Source organism: Melitaea cinxia, chromosome 3 (genome assembly GCF_905220565.1).
Source record: "Melitaea cinxia chromosome 3, ilMelCinx1.1, whole genome shotgun sequence".
NCBI classification, from domain to species: Eukaryota; Metazoa; Arthropoda; class Insecta; order Lepidoptera; family Nymphalidae; genus Melitaea; species Melitaea cinxia.
In genome coordinates, this window is record NC_059396.1 from 9,338,660 (window position 1) to 9,358,405 (window position 19,746).

The following is a 19,746-nucleotide window of genomic DNA, read 5'->3' on the forward strand; positions in this document are numbered from 1 at the left end:
TCTTGCCTGTTTTAAAAAATATCTAAAGGCGCATTTTTTGTCACTAAATACTTCATAATTATCATTATCAGCTCCATAAATATATATATTATGTAGTATTTGTTTATGTAGTATATATGTATATATTTATTTGTATATATGTATGTGTATGTATATTGTGTGTATATGTATGTGTATATGTATATTTACTTCTGTTAATATCGTACTGCTTGTTAACTATATGCCGATTCTTTATCGACTGTTTGTACACTTCCCTGCCGCTTCTCTTTTTCTTCTCTGTGTCCTATGCCCAAAGGTTGTCTGGAAGAAATCGCTCTTAGCGATAAGACCGCCTTTGTACATCTTTCTTTTCATGTATCACTTTTGTTGTAATGTTTCTTTGTGGTGTACAATAAAGAGTATTTATTATTATTATTATTATTAACTACGTTGTTCTTCTAAACTGCTCACCTTAAACTGTTCAATTAAAAATCAATAAAGTCGTTGAAAAATATTCTTTTATCAATATTTTTAAACTTCTATATCTTTTGATGTATACAATATTTTAAATTGCTCAACGTGTTAAACTGCTCAAGTTGCATTTATAATTGATCAAGTACAGTTTTGAACAGCTCCACTTTCCTTAATTTCGATTTCTTTTCCATTTTCGTTTGCAACAACTGATCGGGACGCACACGTCCTACCCCGTCGACGAAGATCCGGGCGTAGGAAGATCACCGAATTCCCGGAAATTATTCGAATTTTTCTCACCTTTTAAACCTTCCCTAGACCTCCACGAACATTTCAAGACCAAGATAAGATAAATCCGTTCAGCCGTTCTCGAGTTTTAGCGAGACTAAAGAACAGCAATTGATTCTTATATATATAGATAATAGATAATAAGATTAAGGAAAGTGGAGCTGTTCCAAACTGAACTTGAGCAATTATAAATGTAACTTGAGCAGTTCTTTCACACGTTGAGCAATTTAAAATATTGTATACATCAAAAGATATAGGAGTTAGAAAATATTTGATTTTTTTTTAAAAAAATTGATTTTTAATTATATAATTTGAGGTGAGCAATTTAAAAGGACAACGTAGTTGAATTGAGCTATTCAAAATCTATCAGTTAGTATTTTTTTGATTACAAATATCATTATTTTGCAGGCTGGGGTGGGGTAGGTACTTTGGGTACGTTGATTATGGTTTTGATTGATTAACAGATAATACAGATGGAGCAACAGATGTCCTAGTATTTCTATTAGTGGGAATTAATACTCCATAGAAAGTCCCAATCGGATATTTTTTAGTTAAAGGCACAAGTGCTAAGGTAAAAGCTCAGCTTGTAATTAAAGCATTTGAATTAGTACATGAAACTGGAGTGGAAATAAAAGCATTAACGTGTGACGGTGCAAAAGCAAATTTAGCGATGGCCACAGAACTGGGTTGCTTAGTTGCCAATAAATTGCAAACTACCATATTAGATCCTGCAACGGGACAGCGAGTTTACTTTTTTTTAGACCCGAGTGTGTTAAAATTAATTCGAAACACTTTTTGGGACTACAATTGTTTTTACGATGACAATGGAGATAAAATTCACTGGTTTTTTTGTGGAGGCATTGCATAAAATCCAGGAAAAAGAATTATTTTTCATGGCTAATAAGTTGAAGGCAAATCACGTTTATTATAAAACAAAGATAATGAATGTTCGCCTTGCAGCACAATTGTTCAGTGCAAGTGTTGCTGACGCACTTGTGTTTTGTAAAAAAGAATTAGATTTGCCAGAGTTTAATGGATCAACTGCAACTTAGAAGTTTATTTCACTGATAAACGACGTTTTTGATATTTTGGATTTTCGGTCGCGTCAAAATGGATATAAAAGAGCACTGAACTCTGAAATTTTTGAGAAAGCTTTTAGAAAAATGGACGAAGCTCAAAAGCTTTTATTGAGCTTATCGGCCTATGTAAAAAACGCAATGGAAAGTCACGTAAAATTAAATTATTAGATTCGCCACGTTACACAGGTTTTTTAGGTTTTTTGATCTGCATTGAGAGTACTAAGTCTATCTTTCAAGATTTAATACAAAACCAACAAAATGGCCTGAAATATATGCCACTCCACAGGATAAGTCAAGATCACATCGAGCTCTTTTTTTCGATTGTAAGAAGTCATGGAGGTTATTGCGATAATCCCTCAAGCTCCCAATTTGAAGCAATTTACAAAAAAAATCTTGTTAATACAGAATTAACACAAACTGGTAGCGGAGCGAACTGCATTCCTTTGGAAAAAATTACGATACTGAATTGCACATCAGCACTAGAAAAAATTAATGCTTCAACCATACGAAAATACAATAGCAACGACGCTACTGACGAAGTCCATTTTACCAATTTTACTGACGAATTGATTGATGAGATTGAAGCTCTAACTTTTTTATCTGCTTTTGCGGAAAAAGTTATTGAGTATATAGCTGGATTTGTTGTTTTCTCGACATCAAAAAAAATTAAATGCAATACGTGCATCAAAGGTTTGCTTGGGCCGATCAATGAAAAAAGTTTAGTACACCAAAAAAGCAGAGGAAAGTTACTTAATGCTTCAAAAGAGGTAATACTTTTATGCCGGATTTGTGAAAAAGAAATAAGACGACGTTTAAGTGACGACAATAAATCTACACGATCATGTGCCACACATAAGATTGTAACACATGCCTTAAAAAAGTTTATTGGCAAAGACTTTTTTCCTTCTATCAGTTACCATAACCACGAAAATGATTTTACAAATCATAATTTGGAACTGGCAAAATTAACAGTGGAAAAATATACCGGTACAAGAATTTCTTTGTTAATGAAAAAAGAAAAACCTCAAAATGTATTCGTCATATATATAGAAAATTAATCAATTTTAAAAACTAGTAATAGATACAACTATCACTGGTTTTTAAAATGATATAAACATTTAGTTTTTTTTTTTGACATGATCATTATTGTAGTATATCTATAATATAAAAATGAATCGCTGAATGTGTTGCTAAGCGCAAAACTCGAGAACGGTTGGACCGATTTCGCTAATTCTTTTTTTAAAATATTCCTTGAAGTACGAGGATGGTTCTTACGGAGAGAAAAATTCAAAAAAAAAAAAAAATTAAATTTCCTGAAAAAGTCTAAAAACAACACTTTTCTATACTCCCATACAAAAGATTTGTGATAATACTTAAAAGTCAATTTGAACTTTAATACCAGACGATAAAGTTTGTGTTAGGCGTTATTTTTATAATAACATCTTACCTTTGTATCACTTTAAAAACCTAATTTCCTTAAACGAGTACTTGAATTTATCGATAATGCATATCGACAGTTGTACAACCATGGCTGTAAGCAACTTGTCAGTGTAGTTGCGGCATGTCATTATACTGTAATGACACAGAATGTATCTATACGTGTGTGTGAAAAATGCAAGTGTGATTTTAATTTAGTATGTGTGAGTTTCGTAGTGACAGATGATTATTTTTGTGTGGAAATTAGATAAAGTGTGCATGTGTGTAATTTCCCCCCGCAAAAAAATGACAGACTTTTTTGTATCGGTAACAAACGCAATGGCTACTCCCCTCCGTGTTGCTCTATGGTTTAAAATGATTTTATATTTGTCTTTTAGTGAAATAAATAGTAAATGGAGTTTTACAAGTGTTCGTATGCTAATTGTTGTGAAAGTGAGTGATAAATGCGGAAAAAACGTGAATTACGATTAACAGTGGTTTGTTTACCACCTAAGACTGTTGGACAAAAAATGGACATTACGAAAAAGTTTTTTCAAGAGTTGGCAACATTGTAAAAGTGTAAATCGCTTTTGCGCATTTTGACAACCAGCGTTCTTTTTAAATGACACGAATTATATATTATAAATAATTTTTCTCACTTCTCTATGTAAAACTATTTCGTAATTTAAAACTTTTGTGCGCGATAATATTTTGAGTCGACGTCGAACTGTCCAACCAATAGCACACCGGCAAGCATGCGACACGTGATAAACACTCCCGCCCCCTACCCCATACCACCAAATGGACCGATAAATCGCTTCTACGCAGCTTCAAGGTAAGCGTTCTTTTTACATGATGCGAACTATACTTCTCGTCTTATATGTCATAATCTTTCTGCCCTTAACCCAGTTATGTAGGGTTGGCACAACATGTTTTCCTCTTCAATTCCTCCTTTTTTCTCATATCCTCATTCACACAATCCATCCATCGCTTTTTTGGTCTGCGATCACTCTTCGTCCTTCGACATTCATCTCTAACATTCTTTTACCAATATAGCGTTCATCCCTCCTCGTCATTACATGCCCATACCACATTAACCTATTGCTCCTCATTTTGTCCGTCACGGGTGCTACTTTCAAACTTACATAGACTTATATGTAATAATGCGTACTTGACTATTAAATATTTTTATTTTATTAACTTGTGTCATTTGTGGATGATGATGATGATGATGATGACTTGACTATTTTTTCGTCGACCTAAGATAATGATTTTTAATTTGATCGAAACCTAATGCTTGTCATTTAGTCTTATTTAAATCGAGATCTTATTACTATTTTTTGAGTAATCTTTGATAACGCGTATTTACTTGATTGGTTTTTGTAGTATACCTCATAACTTTTTACTGGGTGCACCTATTTTGATGTTTCTTTTTTTTTATAAATTACAAGTTATTACTTGTCATGTCGTTCCATTTAAATATGATCGAGAAATAATGAGTATTTTTTGAGTAATCTTCGATGACACGTATTTAATTTTATGACACGGTGCAACGTCACGCCACGCCAACGCCATCTATCTGACTTCATAAAAACTACTTCAGTGAATAATCGATCCAAGGATGACTATAACGTAGTGAGCTGTATCATCTACTAGGGTAGCAGTTTATTCTTTACTAGTTCTGCCCGCGATTTCATCCGCGTGAAATTAAACAAAAAACTTTTTGTTCAGTTCGCAGAGCTATAAAATTAAATAAATGTCTGAAATAAAAGTAGCTTATGTTACTCCTTATTACATCTGCTCTCTGCCAGTGAAAGTCTCGTCAAAATCGGTCCAGCTGTTTCAGATATTAGCCGGAACAAATAGACAATCTGTCTATTGCAGCCATAGAACAACACGGAGGGGACTAGGTAGTCATGCACAGGCGTTCTCCTCTGTCAAAGTATAAGGCCAAATGGTCCTACGCATACAATAAAACTAGTTGCAGCCGCGCTGATCACTAGACCTATGCACTAGACTAAATCTAATTGCGCGATTGAATCGACGTCCTATAAAAAATACCTATTGTTCTGTTGCTGTAAAAGAGATCTGCCACGTCAAATTTACTAAAAGATGATTTAGGTTAGAGAATAGGGTTATTAATAGGAATAGCGTTCAAGATTTTAATAGGAAAATTAGTTAAAATAATTCAAAGGGGGAAATGGCTGACCTAGATCGTATTTTTAACGCTCTTAGATTGGTACCCGAGTTTGATGAGAATGTCAATGTACTACTACTACATTTATGTGATCAACTAGTAGCAGAAAGCGTTACAAACCAAGACCCACCCAAGACTTTCCGAGATTGCTCTTATTAATGGAATATTAAATAAAATAATTGGCACCGCGGCCGGTTTGATCAATTCGAACGGAATCCCAGCAAATTAGGCGGGCATATGAAAATCTCTCGTCAATAACTTCTCTGATCAACGCGACGAAACCGCATTATATAATGATTTAGCTTTACTGTCACTGCTTACTTAACTAAATTCTACGAAAAATGTCCAAACTTATTTAGTACGATAATGACCTACGTTTCACTGCATAAAAATGTAGAAACTACAGTACAGGCAAAAAGGGATCTTTATAAAAAATTAACTATGCAGCTTTTGTACGTTGTCTTAGAGACCCACCAGGTTCACGAATTAGGTGTATGCGACCGGAGAGTATCGAGAAAGCTTTAGAATTCGTCCACGAGGAACAAAACGTCGTATATTTACAGCACCATAATAGCCACCTGATAAGAAAATAACACCGATACGTCAAATGACGCTTCAAAAACCCGTACAAAGTTAAAGCATACAGCCGTTTAAGCCATTCAGTTTTAATATGCCCGGGCCATCTAAGAACTCGTTCGTACAACCGATGGTTCCGCAAGGACCCCCACAATGGCGACGTAATTTTAATAATCAAAATTCGGCGGGTCCAACACGTACTCAACAAATATTTCGCGCTCCTCCTAATTATAATCCGAACAATGCATTCAGATTTACACCGCGTAGTACTGCACCCCAATTTGGTTATCAACATCCAAAGCCTATGAGTGGTGTTAGCCATTTTGTACCGAAACAATTACCACCTAGTAGTGCGCTTAGAGATGACGGGAATAAATCGGGTAACGCTCCTCATAGCAATTATATCAAAAAATAATCAAGTTAATTTTAATGATTGCACTAACTATTATGATTATAGCGACAATTACTCTGATTATTACTCTTACTACGAACCTAGCGAATATTACACTGATAATTATCCTCATATTGAATATGATCAAACCCATCACCCGCAACTTGAAATGGGTAGTATTACATCTAATAACGACGGACTAGCCACTGTAAAAGAGAATTTTCGGGATGTTCAAGAGTCAGACAATCCAAAAATAGAAGTTAATCTTCAAACACAGCGCCAACTACCATACTTGCAAATTAAAAATCCTTTTTTAAAGTTGATAATAGATACAGGCGCTATTAAATCTTTTATCAGTCCTGAAACAGTCGAAACCTATTTTAGTAATATAAAATTAAACTACGATCCTTTTGAAGTCTGTAAAGTACACGCAGTATCACGTAGTGATGATTCGATAAACTTACCTTGTTTCTCGGAATTAAACGATAGCGACTACGTTACACTATTCGTCTATAATTTTCACGATTATTTTGATGGGTTGATAGAATCCGATTTGTTAGATAAGTGGGAAGCTACCATTGATTTTAAGCACAGCTTTGTTGTTCTTTTAAAAATATTTAATTAAAAACTTATATATTACAGGACGCTCGCACAAACAAATTTACATATACACACACACACAAATGTATTTACAAAAAAGTTTCTTTTCGTGCTTTTGCATTACTTCAATTTTGATTTCACGTTCAATACTTATTAACGATAAATTTCTCAATTTACTTTGCGACAATGTTGATCTAAGATAATTTTTAATTATTTTTAATTTAGAAAATGATCTTTCGCTGTGTGCTACAGTAACTGGAAGTGTCAGATTGGGGTATACTGAAATTAATTTATTCGTAGGCAAGTAATTTAAAATATCAAACGTCGTAGTGGAATCATCAATAAACATCGGTAATAATTCGATTTCATTAAAGAGCTCGAACTTTTCCACATCTGAAGAGCCAGCATGGCAAAGTTTATTTTCTAAATTAGAACAATGTGCTTTTTTTCTATCCGAGTCCAAATCCTTAACAGTGTTTCAATTTTTGAAGAAATGTGATTCAAAAGTTCGAACTGTTCGTCGAACTTAGCAATTGCGGTGTCTAATAAATAGTAGCAAAAATTTACTTTAAAATGTATTTTCACGTCTGTTATCGGTTCATTCTCCGCCTCTTAAGTAAAAAACCTTTTACGAGCGCAAGGGCGTGCAGGTGTGGGATATTCTGTTATTTCTTCTACTTCTTCCACTATAGTTTTCGCGCTGATAAGTAGCTCCTCAAAAGCGGACTCATTACGGAATTCAGACAAACTTATTTTTGCATTGTCGCACAAGTTACATAAAATGCGCGCGGGTTTAAATCTAAAATTCGTTTTTGTAGACCTATATTTTTCCCTTTCACGTATGCACCATTATCGTAACCACGCATATCTCGTATGTCAATTTCATTTGAAATTAAAAATCTAACAAAAATTAAGTTAAGCCCAGGCCAGTAGTGTCTGTAATTGGAAAAAAACCCAGAAAGTGTTCTTTTACTTCAGCCTTGTTGCTTGCATTTAAAAGAACGTACCGTACGACAACCGATATTTGTTCTTCGTGAGCAATATCTGGAGTGCAATCTAAAATAATTGAAAAATATTTGGATTGTGTCAATTCCAAAACAACAGCTTTTTTTATTTTTTCTCCTAATAATTGTATTATTTCATTCTGAATATTATGGCCAAGATAATGAGTTAGGCGTGACTCGGATTTTTGAGTAAGGGCAATGTGTTCCGCAAGCACATTATCAAAATTAGAGGTATATTCAACCAGCTTTAAAAAGTTACCATTATCAGAATGGTAAAGTTTTTCAGATCTTCCTCGAAAAGCCAGACATAGCCTAGCTAAAAAATGAATTATATTAATTATTCGTTCGAGTACTGCAACCCAACGTTTTTTTTTTCTCGTTCAATTTCATTTGGTGCAAGAAACCTACCGACTTTTCTTTTAAAATAACAGTTTTCGATGTGATTTGTTTCATTTGACATGATAGGTAATCTCTCTTCATGACGTTCTATAGCAATAGACAAATGCTGCCAATCTTTGTAACCTATTTCACCATTGAAAGAAGTTACATCAGGATGAAAAAGTTTACAATAAAAACAATAAACAGAATCAGTTGATTTGGAGTAAACCAGCCAGTTTCTTGAAACGGATTCATTGTCTCCAATTTTATTTATTTGTATAGATTGCTTGCTCTACCGGTCTCCACAACTAAAATATTAATTAAAATAATTTTTATAATTTTGTATAATGATAATTATTATTTTTATTTAGTGCGAATTATTCGCACTAGCATTGCTAATTATTTATTAGTTGCTGACTTGGCGAACTTCGCACCGCCTTAGTTTTTTATTGAGTATAATAATTGTGTATATCGAAATAAATTATAGCCTATCTTTCAAGTTGGACAAAGTTACAAATCTCTGCCATATATCATTCAGTTCATCCCGGACAAACATCGTGACACTGTAATTATATATTATAATAGAGAAGATAGATATGACACATATCAATTAACGTCGCGGTACCTACATTAGGCAATCTAACAAAAAATAAAATAAAATAGTAGTTCGTTGTTCAAAGGTTAGGTACACACAAGTAAGACCTAAATAAATACCTAAGTATACTAGTAGGTACATATTAAAGCACTTTAACTTACCGTTGCGTTGTTTGTTCCTCACTGCGCTAGGATTAACAAATCAAAATCCTAGATTGGTATACCTAGGTGTTTATCTTCGATATCACTATCACTCGTTGTTTGTTTTTTTTTCATGGATTTCGCTAGCCTTATTTTAATGACCTCTAATCCCGATGTATGTCGCAATAATTGTGTAATCAAATAACCAAACCATACCTTTTATATAATTTTTATCAAAAGAAAGCCGATTTGTTTCATATTTACATGTTTACTCAAAAATAATACTTAATTCATTGCATCTAGGCTTATTTTGCAAAACTACGGTGTAGTGGTAAAACAAAAATTGTGGCACGCGTACACAAAGCCTTTGAAAAACACCGCTGCAACATCTATGGTAATTTGAATTTGAACTTTATAGCATTCTAATACAGCAGAGTTAGCAAATAGCAATGATTGTCGGCGTGTTTTCGACGAAGATGATACTTAATTCGTTACGTCAAGGCTTATTTCGCAAAACTACGGTGAAGCGGTAAAACAAAAATTGCGGCACGCGTACACAAAGCCTTTGAAAATGACCACCGCAACGTCCCTGGCAATTTGAATTTGAATTTTATAGCAGTTTAATACAGCCGAGTTAGCAATGATTGTCGGTGTGTTTCCAAACGAATCAAAACAGGTTCAGGCAACTGCCTTCGGTAGCGATGCAACACTACGCCAGTATAATCTTTAATTATCTGTTTTAAGGCTGATTTCACGTTGAAACAAAAATTATTGTGTAGAGTAGGTAAAGACGCAGCTTGTGGGGGCGCGCTTTACATTACTACCGCGCGCCCGGCATCGGCCGTAACATGGGCGCAGGGTCTTTGAGAGCGCCGGTGCCGCGAGCGACTTATCTTTGGAGGTATCGCATTAGAAGGCGCTCGGCGCCCCCTTAGACCCGACGCCCATGTACGCTGCACATCTGCACTGTAGTTAAAGACGCCTCTGCTTGCGGTACGCCAGCTCTGACCGCACTCCAATTAAAAAAAGGAGTCGTTAACCCTGACTCGTTGCCGGCGAACTCGCAAGTAATTTTTAAACCACTCAGTTGTCTCCGGAGATATATTAAGAGTATACAAAGTATCGGACAGTAAGTCAAAGTCCACGGTATTAAATGCATTAGTAAAATCTAACAGCGCCAACACCGTGACTCTTTGGTTGTCCATATTCGACCTGATATCATTGGTGATTTTAATTAACGCAGTAGTCGTACTATGTTCAGGACGAAAGCCGAATTGGAAGGGATTGAGGAGATTATGATTTAGAAGGAAACGGCTAAGCTGCTGATGTACAAGACGCTCAAGAGCTTTGGAAAGAAATGGAAGGATGGAATTAAGACGATATTCAGATGAAGAACACGGATTACTTTTTTTAGGTAGAGGAATAATGTCAGCATCTTTCCACACTGACGGAAAAGAGTTAGTGGAGATGGAAAAATTAAAAATAAATGTGATAACTGGACGTAGAATATCAATTAGAGGCATAATCATGTTACGACTAATGCTGTCCGATCCAACCGAATTAGATGTAATTGCGAAAATGCTACTCTTAACATCATATTCGGAAAACTGGCTAAACAAGAAAGTAGGAACATCACACATATCACACAATATATATATAGAATCTGAATCTCGGAAACGGCTATAACGATTTTCATGAAATTTAGTAAGCAGGGGAAGATAAATAAATCTAGCTAGGATTCATTTATAGAAAATGTAGTTTTGTCCCAGTTTTTAGTCAGTCAGTTAGACAGTCTGACAATAAAAAAATGGCTACAATATCGTTAGAATACGAAGGTAAATTTCGCACTTCTCAATAAAGTTCTAATAGCTCAGGCGGGAAATCGGCCGGTCGCGATCAACCGAAAAGGCCACGGTTCATATCCTCAAATTTCCAGACCGATTAATATTTTTTCTTTTTTTTTCCTAATTGCACTCGTTATTTTTTATTTAAATAGCCAGTTCATATTTTTTATTATTGTCAGTAAAATCGAAAAATATTATTCATATTTTTAACCGACTTCAAAAAGAGGAGGAGGTTACTCAATTCGATATCCGTATAACTTTTTACTGGGTGTACCGATTTTGATGATTTTTAATTTAATCGAAAGTCCGCGATGTTTATCATGTGGTCACATATTTAAATTTCATCGAGATCTAATTAAAACTTTTGAAGTAATCTTTGATAATGCGTATTTACTTGTATATTTTTTCGTCTACCTACGTTGTATTACTTGTCGATATAATTGAAGTCGGTTTTTCTTCGTTTGCCTGCAAACACAATTATATCATCATTATTTTTTAATTATTTTTTTATTTTTGATTTTTTATATTTTTTAATAATTTCGATAAAAAAAATATTATTCATATTTTATAAATATTTAATTGGTATTTAAATATGATTTCCAAAAAACACGATTTACTAAAAATAGCGAGTTAAGCTCGGTCACCCAGGTAGTACTATATAATCCTAAGAACGGATTTTCATAAAGAAATACTCAATATTGTATACTTTTTTAAAGTAAATTATAAATTTATTCATACGCCTCATATGGTGCCTTTTCTTTTTGGGAAGCTCGGACTAAGAATCAATTATCACCTACCTTATTGAAAAATATTGATAAATGAATATTTTTCAATGACTTTTTGATTTTTAATTAAATAATTTAAGGTGAGCAATTCAAAAGGACAACGTATTTGAATTGAGCTATTGAAAATCTTTCGATTAGTATTTTTTTAATTACAAGTATCATTATTTTGCAGGCTGGGGTGGGATCCCTGATTCTTAGTCCGAGCTGGGATGTAGCCATAAATATGTTGTATATATTCTGTGCCATTTTGTACTTATATGGCAGATGTCTTAATGTCATAATGTCTTTACTCTTAAATCAAAGATAATTTGATTTTGATATTTTATTATATGAAATATAAATTCAAATTTTTTTTTGCAAATCACATTACTTATATTGTACAATTTTTGTTTCCCACATAAGTGCACATTTTTCTCTTATAGTGTTCACAATTTAAAGAATTTTTGACATCATTTTGAATAATATTTATCGTGTTATGAGATGACTGTTTACTACACAAAGTTCACTTCCTAAGAAGCTTAATAGCTAAAAAAATATAAACACACATATTTAAGCCCAATGGAGTCGGGAAATAGTGCAGTTGCAGATGAATCTAAGGACGCTTTTAGTTACATAAATGAACGCCCAGTGGATGATATATCATTAGAATTTTTTTATAAACCACATACAATAACCCTTTTAGCAGTATCAATTGCTGCAGTCATTTATACTGCTTTTGTGAGGTATTTATTTGTTTCCCTATATTAAGTATGTGTTGTCATTTCTTACTGCTGAACATATCTCCCATTCTAGAATTATTCAGGTCACTGGGTTCCTTGGTGTAGACTTTAGAGTTTGTTGACACTGTGTTTAACATTCAGGGCTCACCATCTTAGTATCTCAAGTTTAAACACATATAGGCTAATAATGTACGGTAATAAATATAACATCGTACATACAATACTGTACAAGTACATGATCTACATTGTTAGCTATTTTATTCTTCTATGTAACTTGACAAAGTAATGGAGTATTATATTAAATAATAAAGTAAATATTGGATGAATTAAAAATTAAAAAACAAATAAATAGTGAATAAGATAAATAATCACATGTTGGGCTATGTAACAAATAGCTAGACTAAGATAAGAATTTTTATTGCTCTCAATAGACGAATACAAACAATCAGTATTAAAATATGACTACCAATGCAACACCCTATCCCTTTAATCACTGTGCGAACCTATTGCCTACAAAATCATACATCAGTCAGTCAGTCATATAGTATTAATATACACAATAATTCATTTAACGATGTGGGCTATTCATGTAGTTTATATTTTTTTTATAAAGTTGTATAAAGCTATATACATTAAAATTATTTAATTTTTTACAGAGACGAAAGCAGGATCCAAGATAATATTTGGTCTGGAATATGTTGTGTCATTTTCTTTTTCTTAATAGTGTCAGTACTTACATTTCCTAATGGACCCTTTACTAGACCACACCCAGCAGTATGGAGAATAGTATTTGGCATGTCGGTACTTTACTTACTCGCTTTGTTGTTTCTTTTATTTCAAAGTTATTCTACTGTTTATGAAATTATGTATTGGATTGATCCAAACTTACGTAATTTTCATATAGATATGGATAAGGTAAGCAAATTTTTATTATTTTAATTTTTATTCATTTTTTATATAATTATCATTAGTTTCTTAGCTTATATATAGTAAAGCGGAATCTATTATTTTCAAGGACAAACTCGTTTAGTATTAGTTATTTGCCTGATTATAGCAAAATTAATTTGAGAAATTGAGTATACTGTACAATAATATACATTAAAATTTTATAACATTCATTTTAAATTTATAAAAAAGGCAATGAATGGTATATTGCTTTCCAATAATTATTTATTTTAATAAATTATTTTGCTTTTCAATAAAAACAATCTAACACAAACAGTAAGCACACACACACACACAGACGCGCGCACGCACGCACATGCACATACACATACACACCCACACCTTCATAAATACACATTCTTTTTACATGCAACACTCAATGTACATTGAATAAGATGCAAGAATGTAAAGTATCACATTAATTAAGTTATTGGCTATATTTATGCTTAACTGGTATTGTATCATATTGTTGTATTCTAACTCTGTTAGACTGCTTAATAAAATAAAACAAATATTTAATTGTAGTCTTTACAAATAAAGGCCATAAGTGAAACTTAGATTTAATCAATCAATTATATTAAATGCATCTAAAAACCTGATTATTTATGTCTAATGCTTGTTTCAGGAATATGCTGTTAATTGCTCAGACTTAAGCTTGTCCCGTATTTGGTCACATGTTGATGTATTTGCTTGGGGTCACTTTTTAGGATGGATGTTTAAGGCTATTCTTTTTAGACACACTGGCTTACTTTGGGCTATATCTATTATGTGGGAAATAACTGAAATAGCATTTGCACATTTACTTCCAAATTTCTTAGAATGCTGGTGGGATTCTATTATACTGGATGTTTTGGTTTGTAACGGGTTAGGCATATGGTGTGGTCTTAAAATTTGTAAAGCATTAGAAATGAGAGAATACAAGTGGGTCAGCATTAGGTAAGAAAAAATAAAAACTTGCATATTGTGGGAAATAGTTACATGTTTATGCCTATTTTTATTTTATATTGTTACTTTTTAAGGGATATATCATCGACAACTGGCAAGATAAAAAGGGCCATACTGCAATTTACACCAGTTTATTGGACTCCAGTGCGTTGGTTGGATCCAACATGCACCTACATGAGATTTTTTGCACTTAGTCAACTTGTGGTGTTTTGGCAAATTTCCGAGTTAAATACATTTTTTTTAAAACACATATTCGAAATGCCGCCATCACATCCATTGGTTATAGCTAGACTATGTTTAATTGGGGTAATTGTTGCTCCATCAGTAAGGTTTGTATTTTTTGTACATATTTATGACTGTTTTTGCAATTATTACACATATGTATCATTGCAATATTCTACATTTTAAAAGTAACTAATAAATTGAAACAACAAAAAAAAAATACATAAAAGGAGCCATCCATAAATTGCGTTACACGTTGCGGGAGAGGGTTGAGGGGTTTACGAAGTATGTGACATAACATTTCAAAATATATCTAAGAAGAAATAAAACGTTATATTTTAACTGCATAAATGACTATTAACGATTCATTTAAAAAATAAATTTTAAATTGCTTTGTTGGCAAACTGACTCTCCCCTTACAAGTTTACCTATAAAAATTAGCATATCTTATTTTTTTTAAATAATTTAAATGAAAAAAAGTCGTAAGTGATTTTATTTTAATAATTTTTAGGTGTAGAATTGGGTGTCTCATAAACGTGACCAATTGTAACAAGGGCGGGGGAGGAGTCGAAAAATTCGTGTGACGTAATTTATGGATGGTCTCTAAATATAAATACTAGTGGTCGCCCAAAGGTCGAAATTCGACCATAATTGAAAATTTAAAGTTAAGAAAACCAAAAATTTTAAAATAAAAGAAAATAAAGAACCTGACTGACAATCAACAAAAGACCTATATGCGAATAAGTAATATGCGAGTAAGAGCGCGAGTGCGAGTATATATTTTTATGCATAATTAAAAAAAAAAAAATATTAGCATTCTGCCCTCCTCTATATAAACCATGTGTATGAAATTTCATACCTCTCCGTCCATCCAATTTTCTTAAAAAGGGGTACAATGTTTTTGCTTCACGTATTAATATATAGATGTTAAGTGTATTTTGTTAAGACGTTTAGATTATGGTAAAAAAAAAAAAATTAACCTATCTAACTTCGAAATGCGGTTCCTAATCTAAAGCCTAGCCTTTTTTACAAAATAAATGACAATAAAATTGACCGAAGTTATTGTATAATTATATAAGATTGTGTTCTCATAATTAAGATAAAATTATGTAATACATGATAGAAATTTATAGCTCACGTGTTAAATGTTTTGCCTTAACTTAATGATCTTTGACTTCAAGGAAGTCAATTATTACTATATGATAATAATTTATTGCACTAGTTATAGAATACATCAGTATAGAAGATTTATAACAATGTGAAATTTAGGCTTTAAAACTAAAAGCAATTTGTAACAGAACACTCATAAAGTGGAGCAATTTTTAGCTAGATGCAAAGCTTTATATATAGATTAATGTGTTATTATTGTTTAAGTAGTAGTGACCCCCGGTAGAATTTTCTCGTGTGTCGGGGGTCCGGAAATACACAAATCACACAAGCATAAAAGCGCAGACCACAACAAACATCTATATGGCCAATACAAATGTTTGTAGTGAGCGGGATCGAACCCACGACCGCCAGCGCAACAGCCAGTGCTATGACCGCTGCGCCAATGCGTCGTTATGTCCACATCAAATGTACCACTTTTAAAGCAATAAAAAAAATATTATTTCAGGCAGTATTATACCTATGTCACGGATCCGAGGTGCAAGAGAGTCGGAACCCAATGCTGGGTTTATGGAGCTATCATGGTCACTGAATCAATGCTGTGTATAAAGAATGGCAAAGAATTATTTGGACAAGCACAAATGTGCAATGTGATTGTATGGCTAGTCTTACAAATTCTAGTCTCAGTAGGTTGTGTATATGGAGTTGTACTGTATCACCGATATTTTGAGGTACATATTTTTAATATAGTAATCATAGATTATTCTAATAAATTATAACCTTAATGACATAATATGCAAGATAATGTTACACCACAAGAATATACATACATTTTTTCATCAATTTTTGATGATCTATTTGCTGATACCGATATTTTATAACGTACACACACACAAACACACGCACGCACGCACGCACGCACGCACGCACGCACGCACGCACGCACGCACGCACGCACGCACGCACACACGCACGCACGCACGCACGCACGCACGCACGAACGCACGCATGCATGCATGCATGCATGCATGCACGCACGCACGGCACACACACACACAAAAATGGCGTAAACTCATGTGTTTTGCCCATAGTCACCACGCTTGGCAGGCGGGTTGGTGACCGCAGGGCTGGCTTTGTCGCACCGAAGACGCTGTTGCCATTCTTCGTTCTGTGTATTTCAAAGCCAGCAGTTGGATAGGTATCCCGCCATCGGTCGGCTTTTTAAATTCCAAAGCGGTAGTGGAATTGTGTTATCCCTTAGTCGCCTCTTACGCAACCCACGGGAAGAGAGAGGGTGACTATATTCTTTACTGCCGTAACCACACAGCGAGTACAGTAAAGTAGATAATTCTTTATTTTCTATTAGATTATATATATTTCTATAGATAAATCGTATGATAAACTTATTGTACAAATAACGCTTGCTGTTTATAAACTGTAAGTTAAGAGATATTTTTGTTTGAAAAATAAAGAAAATACCTTACTAAGCTTCCTTATGTTAATTTAAATACTTTTTTTTAGCCGAATAGAGAAGCTGCTATTGACAGTCCTAAGAAGGAAAAGTAAACATCTATCATTTGGTCAGGTAAATATAGAATTTCAAATTTACAGTTTGTAAATTTATTTTAAAACTAGTTGTGCCCGCGACTTCATCCACGTGGAATTAAACAAAATAGATATTGTTCAATTTGCAGTTATAAAATAAAAAGTCTAAAATAAAAGTAACCTAAGTTACTCCTTATCACATCAGCTATCTGCCAGTGAGTCCCGTCAAAATCGGTCAACCGTTTCAGAGATTAGCCGGAACAAACAGACAGACTGGCAAAAATTATAAAAAATGTTATTTTGGTATATGTACTGTGTATTCATATATATGAATTAAGCAAAAAGCGGTTATTTTAATATTACAAACAGACGCTCTAATTTTATTTATTTGTATAGAATTTCAAATTTACACTATGTAAATTTATTTTAAAATAATCTTTTTAAGTCGATTCTCTATAAACTAATCATACTAATTTCTTGTTTTTATTTATAATATAAAATATTTATTATTTAAGTAGCTGACCCAGCAAATGTTGTTTTGCCATATATATTATGAAAATTTAGGGTTGTATGTATTTTTTGATACTAAATCATAATAAAATAAAAATAAAATAAATTATCAGAATATATATAAAAAAAATTAAGGGTGGACTACCCTTAACATTTAGGGGGATGAAAAATAAATGTTGTTCGATTCTCAGACCTACCCAATATGCACACAAAATTTCATGAGAATCGGTCAAGCCGTTTCGAAGGAGTTTAACTACAAACAACGCGACACGAGAATTTTATATATTAGACTAGCTGACCCGGCAAACGTTGTCTTGCCGTTAAACGCTAATTTAAAATAGGGGTTGGTGGTAGAAGGGTGAAAATTTAGGGTTATATGTATCTTTTAATGTTGTATCATAAAAAAATAGAAATTAAAAATTTTGTCTAAAAAAAAATTAGGGGTGGACTACCCCTAACATTTAGGGGGATGAAAAATAGATGTTGGCCGATTCTCATAGATACCGGATAAGCACAAAAATTTTTATCAAAATCGGTCAAGCCGTTTCGGAGGAGTATGGCAACGAAAACTGTGACACGAGAATTTGATATATTAGATATTAAAATGTTTTATATTCCATTCAAAATAAATAAACGAGTTATTCATTAAAATATACATAGGTCGGAAAATCAATTTATTCATCAGCATCTCGATGACCGTAGTACCATTTTGTATTTGAATATTTTTTTCATTTTATTTTCGTTGAATCCATTTAGTGTTCTCAGAGTTATTGCGATTAGTTTTAAGATATGACTTTTAAATAAAAAAGAGTATATGATCGCAAAACTGCCAAAAGACTTTCCATATAGATAGTCCGTGGTCAAAGTTATATGTATATACTAGCTGACCTGGCGAACTTCGTATCACCTTATTTTTTCCTGAAATATAATAATAACATAATATATCAAAATAAAATATAGCCTATCTTTTAAGTTGGATCGAACTGCACATGGTGTGCGAATTTTATTATAATCGGTTAAGTGGTTTAGGAGTCCATTGAGGACAAACATTGTGACACGAGATTTATATATAATAAGATATTATGTGTATACTGCATATAACGAGTTTGGATGTAGCAGTAAAACTTAATGTGCATCTAATGTTAAGTTTTCAAGTAACTGTATTTCGCAAGTCAATTCATGATGGTGAGCTTACGATAAAGAAAATATTATTATAAATGTATTTTTACGCACCTTTACATAATTTATATACCTTTTTTGTTTCAGGTGTTCGCCAGAAGATACAAATATAGCAGTGTTATAATGCTAAAGCTATTTATGTTACAATAATTATGCCACACCAAATACTATTTTTAGCTTGAACTAGTTACCTCGTTTTTTGTGGACTTAGTAGGTTAAATAAAAAAGTGATGTTTTGCTCATTAATGCTGTTTTGTATGTTGTTTTTCAATATAAAAATAGGTAATTGAATCTTCCACATGATAATAATATAAAAATGTGAGTTATGTAGATAATTTTCATAATTATAGAATATATCCCTAGATCCGGCTTTTATGTATGTTACTGAAGACCTTATGTAAACTATTTACTGACTAGGGCACAGCAGGAAATATCCTGCTCAAAATCTGGAGCAGCCTGACTGGGGAAGTATATGATCCTTACAGAAAGTCACAGCTAAATAATACTGTTTTCATGCAGTGTTGTTTTCCTATAGTGAGTTACGTGACCAGAGCTCCTGCGGGGATTGGAGGTAGGGTCTGTACCAAGCTTGCGATGCTTCTGGTGTTGCAGACGTCTATAAGCTACGGTAACCGCTTACCTTCAGGTGGACCTTACGCTTGTTTACCGTCGGATGAAACAATATGACAAATACGTACTTAATAAGTCCGTGATCCCATTTAATTTCATATTGTAGTTAAAATTTTAATGGTTTCTGTGTAGGAATTTGACGGGAATGTATTTAAATTGTACTCAATATTTATTACATTCAAGTGTAGATTATGTAACTAC

The 19,746-nt window shown here is 33.1% G+C and overlaps 1 protein-coding gene across 1 annotated transcript; it reads left to right on the forward strand.

Annotated features, from left to right (window-relative positions):
* The first annotated feature begins 12,301 nt into the window (after positions 1-12,301).
* Positions 12,302-19,284, forward strand: LOC123669151 (phosphatidylserine synthase). Its single transcript, XM_045602783.1, has 7 exons — positions 12,302-12,465; positions 13,119-13,377; positions 14,033-14,343; positions 14,427-14,681; positions 16,190-16,412; positions 17,203-17,266; positions 19,003-19,284. Exons 1-6 carry the CDS (start codon positions 12,302-12,304, stop codon positions 17,245-17,247), a joined length of 1,257 nt encoding a protein of 418 aa, XP_045458739.1. The 3' UTR covers positions 17,248-17,266; positions 19,003-19,284.
* Positions 19,285-19,746: the final 462 nt, after the last annotated feature.

Excerpts from the sequence above, each read along its gene's own strand:
- LOC123669151 (XM_045602783.1), top strand. The coding sequence starts at position 12,302 with ATGGAGTCGGGAAATAGTGCAGTTGCAGATGAATCTAAGGACGCTTTT. Across the intron at positions 12,466-13,118 it reads ATTTATACTGCTTTTGTGAG|AGACGAAAGCAGGATCCAAG; the intron begins GTATTTATTTGT and ends AATTTTTTACAG. Across the intron at positions 16,413-17,202 it reads TGTATCACCGATATTTTGAG|CCGAATAGAGAAGCTGCTAT; the intron begins GTACATATTTTT and ends ACTTTTTTTTAG.